At 43.1% G+C, this 12,708-nt stretch overlaps 1 protein-coding gene across 10 annotated transcripts in view; it reads left to right on the top strand.

Moving 5' to 3' along the window:
• Window positions 1–4,511: 4,511 nt before the first annotated feature.
• Window positions 4,512–12,708, top strand: part of LOC147123103 (LIM domain-binding protein 2) — a 547,106-nt gene continuing 538,909 nt past the window's right edge. For 3 of the 10 annotated variants that reach the window (XM_085966638.1, XM_085966673.1, XM_085966631.1), the window contains exon 1: window positions 4,518–4,702. In XM_085966638.1, coding sequence (XP_085822764.1) covers window positions 4,679–4,702 — 24 coding nt within the window. In that variant the 5' untranslated portion in view covers window positions 4,518–4,678. Of the gene's footprint in view, window positions 4,703–12,708 lie in introns of all 10 variants that reach the window. The other 7 variants (XM_085966683.1, XM_085966690.1, XM_085966645.1 and 4 more) reach the window with 6 other exon arrangements.

The raw sequence follows: 12,708 nt of genomic DNA, 5'->3' as shown, positions 1-12,708 counted from the left end.
AGCTTAGGGCCAAGGCAGCTGAAGGCACGATCGGCAATGGTGGAACGGTGAAAATCAGGGATGCGCAAGAGGCCAGAATTGGAGGGGTGCAGAGATCTGAGGGTTGCAGGGCTGGAGGAGGTTACAGAGATAGAATGGGATGAGAATTTTAAAATTGAGCCAATGTAGGTCAGTGAGCATAGGTACAATGGGTGAAAGGGACTTTGTGTGAGTTAGGATCGGGCAGCAGAGTTTTGGATGAGCTCAAGTTTCTGGAGGGTGCAAGGTGGGAGGCCGGCCAGGAGTGCATTGGAATAGTCGAGTCTAGAGGTAACAAAGGCATGGATGAGAGTTTCAGCAGTAGATGAGCTGAGGCAGGATTGGAGATGGGCGATGTTAGAGGTGGAAGTAGGCGATCATGGTAATGGAGCGGATATGGAGTGGGAAGGTCAAATCGGATGCTGTAGTTGTGAACGTTCTGGTTCAGCCTTGGACAGTGGCCAGGGAGAGGGATGGAGTTGGTGGTTAAGGAACGGAGTTTGTGGCGGGGAACGAAGACAATGGCTTCAGTCATCCCAATATTTAGTTGGAAGAAATTTATTTTCATATAGGACTGGACACTTCCTATCCCACCTGGGAGAGGCACAAAAGCAGAGGAAAACACAGGGTCAATAAGTGGAAAAAATACTTTGGAAAATTCCTCATCAATTCCCTCAGGTGATCAAAACCAGTCCAGGAAATCACATAGACCATGTGTTATCTGTAAAGCCACTTACCTTCTATATAATGCGATCTCTGCCCCAGTCAAAAATTGGCCCAGCTCCCTCTTTAAGGTGTGCAGAGTGTCAGCACCTACTGCAGCAGCTGGCAACACATTCCAGAGGCAGGTATGCAACAACACACTTGAGGACCTTAGAGAGGAAAGGGAAGTTGGAGATGGGCCAGCACTAAGAGGACAAATGGGTTGGTGTTTTTTTTGAGAAGGGTGATGATGGCTCTTTTGACGGTGAGTGGGATGGTAACTTAGGAAAGGGAAACATTGACCATGTTAACGAAGGGGAGGAAGGGGAGTTCAGTGGTCAGGAGTTGAGAAGTGCTACATAAATGCACGTTTTTTCTTTCTTATTACAGTCCTGTTCCACGTAATCTCAATTGATCCAGATATGTTTACATTAATAACCCAAAGTGTGTGACGTGTTACAGCATTACATGTGTACAGATATATTTGGGGTGATGATCTGTGACTTTGAGGAAAGGATATGGGGCTTGAAGCTCAGCACAGGGTCAAGCAGGTTGTAGAAAATTGGGTTCAGCCTGAGCAAGCAGCTGGGGAGGAGGATGGAACGGGCTGGGATGTTGAAGCCATGGCTGGAAATGTATTGAGTCCATTGGGACAGTCAGGTGTAGAACTATGAAGAGAGTGATACCATGTAGGAGAGGTGCTGGAGGAGGATGAAATGGTCGACCTATTGAAGGCCGGAATGATGTCAAAGAAGACAAATAAGACACTCACAAACAATGTTGTCCATTACTCCGACCATGGCCGTCACAGTGCTGTGGTCAAGACAGAAACCCTACTGAAGAGATTTGAACTGGGTGGGGTGAGCTCTGAGCTGGGTGGCATTTCTTGATTTGAGGAGCTCAGAGAGGAAAGGGGTGGTAGCTGGTGAGGATAGACGGTTTCAGCGTGGGTTTTTAAGAAGCAGATAATGACAGCAGTTTTGAAGAGGCAGAAACAATGCCTGTCGAAAGGGAACCATTTATAATGTCAGCGAGCATTGGACCCAGGAGAGATACTAAATAGTCATGACGTGGGTGTAAAGTAGCTGTATGTTTTTCTGCCAACAAGTGCAGAGCTCACCAGCACTTTGAATATGCTAGGAGATGTAATGTTGTAATTTTTAATTAATATAGAATGAGGAAATTAAATTTGAATAATACTTCTGATATTTAGGCACTGCTCACTAGACATGGGATGTTGTAAATACTGGCACTGTAAACAAGGAAGTGACCAGTTTAGCTCGCTACCATATAACACCTAGCAATCTCACTGGGCGAAGTTGAAAAGTCAGGTGAGATGGTCAATTGTTAAATATCAGCTATTTACTGCAAACAGCTGAGCATCCCATGAGGACTAACAGGCTGAGTACACTAAATTACTGCAAACAGTTTTAAAATGCCAGATTTTCCAAACTAAAAATGATTTTATGTTTATGGGGTATTTAAAAAACTTATGTGTATATTGAGATGTCCTCCAACCCTGGACAAACTTGTCACACAGTTCACATTCACATGCTTCAGACAGTGGCCTTGAGGTGCTGCCGAATTATCAGGACCATGCTAATTTGAGAATAAGCAGTGTACTCCAGAGTCATCTGCTGTATGTTGTCATGTTTGCTGTTTACTACTTTATCAGATGCAGTGCTTGGCTTAGAGACCTGAAAGTTCAGTGTGTTTCAGTCTCGTGCTTCCGTGCTCTTTTGAGACTTCTTTAATGTAGATATAATTGAATAATGGCAACCTTTGATTTTAAGTGCCCTTTCATAAACCTGTAATAGATGCTTGTCAAAGTGGCCATCTTACACTTCGAATCACACTGAGAGAAGATTATTAACAGCATGCATCAGTGTTTTTAAAATGCCTCTTTTGGTAGGTGTCTTTGTGTAAATAACGAGTAAATCAATTTGCAAGTTTTGTTTATTACGATTGCATCACAGAAGAAATCAGTATGTTCTCAGAATGAGATTGAACGTGCATTCGAATGCAAGCTGCTTCCTGAATACAGCAATTAATCATGCACTTAATCCACCTTTGAGAACAGATTGGTTCAACCAAGAAGTCAGTGGAAATACTTATCTCTCTGATACTGTAGTCACGTGCAGGGTCACTGGAACGACAGCTGGGAGTAGTGGTAGTAATGACCGGTGGTAACCACATGGCTTTTCACAGATGCTCCTTCCAGAATTTGAGCGAGAGAAAGTAAACTAAGTGACAGAGGAGCTACGTGTTTTCTTTGAATGCAGTTGCTTCATTATTTTCTGGCATGCAGACCTTCAACAGTTTGACAAACAGTGCACGTTTCACAGTGGTTCAAGGGTGACATTATTTAATAACTTTTTCACATTTATTCTTGTTTTAGTAACATTAGTATTCACAAGGAAGCTGTATGATATGCAAATAAATATAGCATAATTGCAGCAAGGGAATTCGGATTTAGTTCTCAAATGTTCCTTATGGTGCATTCTCACTGTAGAAAGCGAACTGAGGGGATATCCCCTGAGTTCACTTCGGTTCGCGAAGCCGATTTATACCAGCTCCTCCAAAAGCCGATCTTAGTCCCTTGGGTTCAGGCGGCCATGAAGACTGTTGTGTTGTTGCATTGTGATGAAGCAAATATAAAGATTTATTCTATTGCCCCCATTTCGGCGAAGACTTTTCATTACATTTCCATGTTTTGCCTCCCTTGCTGGCAAAGTTCCAGCCATGTCCTTGCTCTACTCTGCCCTTTGCAACCCAATCTGCAGTCGACTTTGTTTTGCACTGCGGTCTGCGATTTGCTGTTTGGGTTTAATACCGTCAGGTGCTGGGGTTCCACTTTAGCACCTGCAGGTTGATTCGATATGACGTTGCTTTAGCATCATGGCGAAACAGAAATTGCTTTGCTGTGACACTGAATGTGGTGCATGAATGCCCCCTTAGTGTATGTACGAGAACCGTTCAAGTTACACGTAGGTAACGAGTCACTTTGCGAACGCCGCATGATTATTTTTCTGTTTTGTCGTTGCATATGATCTGTGCACTCTGTTCTCGATTACTGCCTTCCAAGCTAGATAATTTAGGAGGCACAATGTGCTGGTGCCAGTAATCATTAATACCAACTGTTTTTCTTCCTGGGAATTACAGCCTGGATTCCGTTAGAAACAATTGCAAGTGAACGTAGCATTTTCAGACTTGAGAATTAAGTGAAATACTTTGTGCTGGACAAAAATGGGAAAAAGTGTACAGTACAGTTTTTTTTTTAAACCTTGTTCAATGGCTGTTACATTATTTATTTATATTAATCATTCTCCTGTGCTGTTGCACACAGCGATTAAGAGCGAGTGCAGTATTCAGGTCATGCAGGGCTAGAGTGTGGGGGAACTTTGGACCAAGGCAGGGGATGGGAAAGAGGGAGCAAAGGCAGAACTGCGTCAGTGGGTGGGGTGGTGGGGGAGGGATGTGCAAAGCTCCTCTTCCCTCTGCCAGAGATAGTATTTCATCTCATTAATGGGGGGCAGGGGGGAGGGCTACCTCATGATTTAACTAATCCCAAGTTTCTCTGTCAGTGGGATGGTGGGGGGGGGGGGTGCGGTGGTTGCACAGTTTCTCAGTTATGGGGTATAAGATTACAGGCTAAATTTCATCAGCAGTGCAAGGGTGTTGGCTGAGTATTTCTTGGCTGCATTTTCTGAGGGGGTGTGCTGCACAGCGAATACGGGATTGGTGGTGGGGGTGGGGGAACGGTCATCAAGTTTAAATGTGTCAATCATGGAATGTTTCCCTGACATGGCCTTTCAGATTTCACACTGCTGCAAGTTTATCGAGGACTGAAAAAGCCTTGGTGATGGCGCTTTTGGCTTTATCTGCTGAGACATCACAACTGAAGCTTCACACAAATTTCCAATCCGCTGCGGACATGAAATAAGTCTATTTTTGAGGCATGGTTGACTATTTGGCTTCTCAGGTAGGTGGGTTTAGAGATGGGGCTGGTCTGATTTGGGGGGGGAAAAATTATTATTTTAAAAAAGGAAAATACATTTCTTACAAAACGGTGTCTACGACCACTGCAGAATGTGTTTACAGTCTAGTGTGAGTGAGGCATGAAGGTTACACGTCGACTACGAAAAATTTGACATCAGGTTGCAGGCACTGAGGGCAAAGCGCTGCTGTGTCAATTGTTGAGTGCATTATCATCTTGGAGTGGATGCTGCTCTGCGGGGGGGGGCAGTCACTAGAGCCACCCATCCTCCCTCAACTCACCCAAGCCACCTGCTCTCAAACGCCATGTAAAATTTTATGATTAATATATACCAGGGAGAATGGGGTGGCCCGTGACAATTAGAAGAGCAACGGCTTCCAGAACAATTCAGGCCTGTAAATATTTTAAAATAAATAAAAGGTCAGCTCACCAATCCGGCTACCCACCCGCTCTGATGACACTCAGTAACTGCCGGTCGGCTTCAGGAAAGCATTAATAGCCCATGGCCTTGGGGGAAAGTTTGTTAACATAAAACAAAATGAACTTTAAGAAAAACCAGGTCATAAAGAAACAATGCATATATCTGTACAAAATGTGTGTGACATCAGGCTGGATGAATGTGTGACAGGCAAGGTGTGACACTCATCATTGAAAACTCCAGTCACAGTGCCACCTACAGGCATAACAGTTATGGCAGGCTGTATTATCAGTTTGCCCATTGTGGCAAAGCTCCGATGCAAGTTTTGGACGGAACGCATGCCCCTTATATTGAAGTTCGTGTACAACAGATATCTGACCTATCCAATGTGTCTGAAGCTCACAAAACATCCTGACTGGGTTCAATCTTTCAGGAACTAAACATAAACATTGAACTGCTTTTTGAATAGATTTCTTAGCAGTCCGGCATCTCACTTGCTCCGTTTGCACCAATGCACACTTGAAACCATTTCACATTGATGCAAATGTGGCTATATAATATTTTAAAACAAAACAATAGAAGAGACATCAGAAAGTGGAGACCCAGTTCTTTCAAAATACTTTCAGCATCCATATTGCTTTCTCGTATTAATGTAAGAAATAACTTAGAAAGTTAAATTATTCGCAGAAATTGCATATAAACTTGCCTCCACAGTTTTCTCACTCTCTTCCCCATATATAAATGCAAGTTGTTGTTGTTGTGTGTCTGACGACACCCAGCTCTACCTCATTACCTCTTCTCTCGACCCCTCCACAGTCTCTAAATTGTCAGACTGCTTGTCCGACATACAGTTTTGGATGAGCAGAAATTTTCTCCAATTAAATATTGGGAAGACCGAAGCCATTGTTTTCGGTCCCCGCCACAAACTCCGTTCCCTAGCCACTGACTCCATCCCTCTGCCTAACATCTGCCTGAGGCTGAACCACACTGTTCGCAACCTTGGTATCATATTTGACCCTGAAATGAGCTTCCGACCACATATCTGCAGCATAACAGGGACTGCCTATTTCCACCTCCGTAACATCGCCCGTCTCCGCCCCTGCCTCAGCTCATCCGCTGCTGAAACCCTCATCAATGCCTTTGTTATCTCTAGACTTGACTATTCCAACGCACTCCTGGCTGGCTTCCCACATTCTACCCTACGTAAATTTGAGGTCATCCAAAGCTTGGCTGCCCGTGTCCTAACTCACACCAAGTCCCGTTCGCCCATCACCCCTGTGCTCGCTGACCTACATTGGCTCCTGGTTAAGCAGCGCCTCGATTTCAAAATTCTCATCCTTGTTTTCAAATCCCTCCATGGCCTCGCCCCTCCCTATCTCTGTAATCTCCTTCAGTCCCACAACCACCCCCCCACCCCTGCCCTCTTGAGCATCCCTGATTATAATCGCTCAACCATTGGTGGCCGTGCCTTCTGTTGCCTAGGCCCTAAGCTCTGGAATTCGCTGCCTAAACCTCTCCGCCTCACTACCTCTCTTACCTCCTTTAAGACGCTCCTTAAAACCTACCTCTTTGACCAAGGTTTTGGTCACCTGCCCTAATTTCTCCTTATGTGGTTCGGTGTCATTTTTTGTCTTGTAATACTCCTGTGCAGCACCTTGAGACATTTTACTACGTTAAAGGCGCTATATAAATACAAGTTGTTGTTGTTTCAGTCCAAAGCACTATGTGTAATCTTTCTCGAATTCTCCCCTTCCCTCAGTTCATCATCATCATCATTAACTCCAACCAACTCATTTCTTGTGTGGTCGAACCAGTTCTGACTACATTTTTCTGTTTTCCCCTCCATTTTGTGTATTCTTTTGCAGCTGTATTGCTGCAAAAAGAAACCCACTATACCCTTTCCTTTCTTGGTGCAAGAGGATTTTCCCGCTGTTTCTCAGTTTTTACAATAATATCTTTTTGTTACTTTTCTAAGGAGCTCGTTGTAATCTTTTCATAGGGCAACAGTGAGTCTAAAGGACCTCCTCATCGCTGCCTGCCATGGCATTTTCTGCATTTCCTCATTATTTTTCTTGCTTTGAAATGCAGTCCTAACATATACACACTACCCCAACATACCTGGCTGTGTTCCATGCTATTAGACCCAATCATTGGAAAAGAACAAATCCTCCAGCTCACCATAAGGCAACACTATGGGAGATCCACTGGTAGAAATATTCAAAAGTCTAAAGTCGTACCCCATATAGGAACTGCATTAAATCATTTTATAAGTAGTTTTAAATAAAAGACCATCTTTTCGGGTAAAGAATGAAATAAACTCTGAAAAAGTAAATAATTTGTTAATGGGTTGATTGGCAGGTTTTTAAAAATGTCTCATTGTAAATGATCATGTTAATGAACCATGTGTTAGACATGTGTTTTAGCGCAGATAATTCGTAGGTAATAAGCCTTTAGGTCATTAACTGAGACTTGAAGTAGGATCCATGATGGAATGTTTCATTCTGCTTAATCTTTTCACTGCAATGTAATAAATCTGGAGTAAATTAAGAAAAGTAGGAAAGAATTTTGAAATGTTTCCTCCACAAGATGTTTGCTTGGCCCCCGTGTGCTCGTTCAAAATAAACAGTATTCAAATCCAAAGGGCTGCTAGATTTATTATATCCATTTCCTCCTTGTCTGCATTGATGTTTCCACAGTTTTTATGGTGTTGTCAGTATCGTACAAGTCCAGTGTGAACTGATCCTTCATTGCTCCAGTAACTAGTAAAAATAAATGGACTTGCAACGGATGTAAAACTGGTGATGTGTCTTCCCCCCACCCACCCAATGGTACTAACTGTTAGCATTACACAGTTTTCTGTTTTCCCTTAGTGTCTCATCTCAGTGGGGGCATCTGGGAGAGGTGGCGAATATAAGAGTTATCCAAACAGCATTCTGATGCATTTCATTGTGACAGACTCAAAAACATGACTTCCCCCTACCGCCCCCCCTGCCCCCCATCCTTTTCCTTTCATTTGGGGAATGATGTGTGATGCAAGGGGACCCTCAAGAAAGGGTGAAAATATTTTTTTGAAATAAGGGAGGGAAAGGCTGCAGCTGTACTGCAGCTACTGGTCTCAGACTAGAGGGATGCACTGAGGTCAGTCACAAGACAGCTCTGCACATGTGCTTGGATGCACGTGCAGAGCTCCAGTCCTGGGCAGCTAATATTTGCAGGTGGGACGATTAGCCATTTACTAATAAAATTTTGAATATAAGTTCATAAAGTGTTTGGGAGGTCCAATTAATATACTGGACCCAGTGCAACCTCCAGCCATGTGAGAGCAGCTCCTGGAGTGGGACTTGCAGTGTTTGGCTTTAGTATCTTCAAGAGTTGGATCAGGACCTGTCTCCTGAGTTGTACTGCACCTTTTGCAATGATGCAAACCAGAAACTGCTTTCATTGATGTAAAAATGGCACTATAATTGCACCGTACAAATCAAAGCAAAGGAAGGGGTAACTACATGAAACAACAGAAGTCCAAGTGAAATCAAGTCTTAATGTGCAAATATTTTCTAATCAGAATCATTAAAAAATCATACAGCTTTCTTTGCTGTACAGCAGTACTGTTCAACAATGCACAAGTCTCCCAACAGATTTTTGTTTTTAGAATTAATTCCTGGAAGCAGTTGATGGAAGAAAGACTTTTTTAAAAGATATTTTAACATCCCAAATAGAGCTCATTATCTGGGATTTGTATGGCATGCAAAAAGCCATCAATAACTAGTAAAAATCTTCACTGTATAAGGATCTGAAGACCGCCTTTTAGGTGCAGGATTTCAGCAATAAAGATAACATCAGAGTCATTTTAGATACAAAGGGAAATCTGCTTCTTAAGTAGTTGTGAAGTGTATTATTCACCTAAATACAGCACCTCAGTTTCATAATCCCTTCTTTAAAGGAAATCATCACCAGAAAGAGATACCCTGAGGTTAGAGTTTAGGACTGTGATACCTGGAATTGCTCAGTGAGGATGTGCAATCTTTATTGATGGCAGTCTCTGTCTACTGACCAGTGTCTTCCTGTAATCTTGGTGTGGAGATGCCGGAGTTGGACTGGGGTGGACAAATGTAAGAAGTCACACAACACCAGGTTATAGTCCAACAGCTTTATTTGAAATCACAAGCTTTCGGAGCGCCGCTCCTTCATCAGGTGAAGTAGAGAAATGCATAAAGACACAGCTTATATAGTCAGAGAATCATGTCAGATGTTTACAGGTAATGTTTCCAACTGCCATTTATCACACCTCGGCAGAGAGATAATCACAGCAGTCAAAGGTGTGAATGGTGTCCAAACAGGTCAGTCAGGAAAACATTACATCAAAGTTCTTTGCCGAGGTGTGATAAATGGCAGTTGGAAACATTACCTGTAAACATCTGACATGATTCTCTGACTATATAAGCTGTGTCTTTATGCATTTCTCCACTTCACCTGACGAAGGAGCGGCGCTCCGAAAGCTTGTGATTTCAAATAAAGCTGTTTGACTATAACCTGGTGTTGTGTGACTTCTTACGTTCCTGTAATCTTGTAATAGAAAGATTTTAAAAACTAAATCAAAAATAGTCAGTGTTTCATAAAGGTTTTGAGCATTTCACCATGTAGTAATAGCATTGTTTCATAATGGCTACAACACATGAGTTCAGATGGTGACAGAATCCACAAGAGCAAGGGTCCAACAGTTTTTACAGTGCTTTGAGTGTGTGTTGCCTTGAACACTCCCAATTTGTTTATTTTATAATACGCCTGCTTTTCAGTTTGGTTTTATTTCTGAGCTTTGCCTTCCATTACTGCTACCATTAAAACGACTGAATTTTGGCTTGTTGCTTCATATCAATTGATAGAATTTAAAACAAAGTACTGTAATAGTTTTTAAAAATTGACTCTTGGGAAGTGGGCATCATTGACCAGACTTACATTTATTGCCCATCCCTAGTTGCCCTCAGGTGGTGGTGGCGGGGCTTCTTCTTGAACCACTGCAATCAGTGTGGTGAAGGTTTTCCCACAATTACATCGAATATGCAGCACAGAAACAGGCCATTCGGCCCAACTGGTCTTTGCTCCACACAAGCCTCTTCCCACCCCACCTCATCTAACCGTATAAACATAACCTTAGAATATAAATAGGAGCAGGAGTAGGCCTTACAGTCCCTCGAGCCTGCCCCACCACTCAACAAGATCATGGCTGAACTTTTACATCAACACCACTTTCCCGCCCTATCCCTTAATTCCCTTAGCGTTCAAAAATCTATCGATCTCAGTCTTGAATATACTCGATGACTGAGCATCCATAGCCCTCTGGGGTAGAGAATTCCAAAGATTCACAACCCACTGAGTGAAGAAATTTCTCCTCATCTCAGTCCTAAATGGCCGACTCCATATCCTGAGATTATGACCCCTAGTTCTAGACTCTCCAGCCAAGGAAAATAGCCTCTCAGCATCTACCCTGTCAAGCCCTCTAAGAATTTTATACATTTCAATTAGATCACCTCTCATTATGCTAAACTCCAGAGAGTATAGACCCATTCTACTCAATCTCTTCTCATAGGACAGCCCTCTCATCCCAGTAATCAATCTAGTGCACCCCCTTTAAGGCAAGTATATCCTTCCTTCAGTAAGGAGACCAAAACTGTACACAATACTCCAGGTGTGGTCTCACCAAAGCCCTACATAATTGCAGAAAGACGTCCTTACTCTTACACTGAAACCCTCTTGCAATAAAGGCGAACATACAGAAGGCTTTCGATAAGGTCCTGCATAAGAGATTAGCATGTAAAGTTAAGGCACATGGGATTGGGGGCAAGGTATTGACTTGGATAGAGAACTGGTTGGCAGACAGAAAGCAAAGAGTTGGAATAAACGGGTCTTTTTCCGAGTGGCAGGCAGTGACTAGTGGGGTACCGCAGGGATCGGTCCTAGGACCCCAGCTATTCACTATATATATTAATGATCTAGACAAGGGAACTAGATGTAATATCTCCAAGTTTGCAGATGACACAAAGCTGGGTGGGCGTGTGTGCTGTGAGGAGGATGCCGAGAAACTCCAGTATGATTTGGACAGGTTGGGTGATTGGGCAGAAGCATGGCAGATGCAATATAACGTGGATAAATGCGAGGTTGTCCACTTAGGTGTCAAAAACAAGAAGGCAGATTATTATCTGAATGGCAATAGATTGGGAGAAGGGGAAGTGCAACGAGACCTGGGTGTCCTTGTGCACCAGTCGCTGAAGGTAAGCATGCAGGTGCAGCAGGCGGTTAAGAAGGCAAATGGTATGTTGCCCTTCGTAGCGAGAGGGTTCGAGTACAGGAACAAGGATGTCTTGCTGCAGTTGTACAGGGCCTTGGTGAGACCACATCTTGAGTATTGTGTGCAGTTTTGGTCGCCTTATCTGAGGAAGGATGTCCTTGCCATGGAGGGAGTGCAGCGAAGATTCACCAGGCTGATACCTGGGATGGCAGGACTGACGTATGAGGAGAGATTGGGTCGATTGGGCTTATACTCGCTGGAGTTTAGAAGAATGAGAGGGGATCTCATTGAAACTTATAAAATTCTAACAGGACTAGACAGACTAGATGCAGGAAGGATGTTCCCGATGGCCGGGGAGTCCAGAACCAGGGGTCACAGTCTAAGGATAAGGGGTAGGCCATTTAGGACAGAGATGAGGAGGAATTTCTTCACCCAGAGAGTGGTGAACCTGTGGAATTCTCTGCCACAGAAAGCAGTAGAGGCCAATTCATTAAATATATTCAAGAAGGGGTTAGATATATTTCTTAAGGCTAAAGGGATCAAGGGATATGGGGAGAAGGCAGGGACAGGGTACTGAATTTGGATGATCAGTCATGATCTCATTGAATGGCGGAGCAGGCTCGAGGGGCCGAATGGCCTGCTCCTATCTTCTATGTTTCTATGTTTACGACAATCCAACAGCTTCATGGTCACTTTAACCACTACCAGCTTTTTTTATTTCTAGATTTTTTAATCTAAGTTCAAATTCTCAAACTGCCTTGATAGGATTTGAATTCTCATTCTCTGGATTTTTAGTCCAGGCCTCCAGATTACTAGTCCACTGCTGTTTTGATGCTAAACCAAAGAGTTTGCAGTACCTGTAATAGGAGAGTTAGGTTACTTGGACGATGAGCTACAAAAGGCCAAATGGTCTTTTCTTGGATTTTGACTTCTTATATGTTCTACTGGAAAGTAAAATTTACAGTCATTTCACATCACAAGAAAGAAGTCTTACTGAAAAATAATAATGGTTTCAGAAGGTTGCAATACTTCTTTGTAGAGGGTAGAGTATGTGCCTAATAATGCAGAAAATCTTTCTAGTTTTTTTTGCTGTCTGAAATCTGACAATCTGACTCGCTTTAAAGGCTAAGAAAAGTTTTTGTTCAGATTCGAATGTTCTTATGGGAAATGTGCTGAAGTAGCCAGGAGCAGTATTGCAGTCAAGTGAAGCTGGGACTGCTGTCTGCATGAACACTGCAGGATCATGGACAAGAGATGGACTTTGCAAAACAATTCTCAGCCAGTTCAGTA

This window comes from Somniosus microcephalus, chromosome 2 (genome assembly GCF_052327205.1).
Source record: "Somniosus microcephalus isolate GS21.2 chromosome 2, FLI_Smic_1.0, whole genome shotgun sequence".
Lineage (NCBI taxonomy): Eukaryota > Metazoa > Chordata > Chondrichthyes > Squaliformes > Somniosidae > Somniosus > Somniosus microcephalus.
The sequence above is the reverse complement of the archived record's forward strand: the minus strand, read 5'-3'. Positions and strand labels throughout refer to the sequence as shown.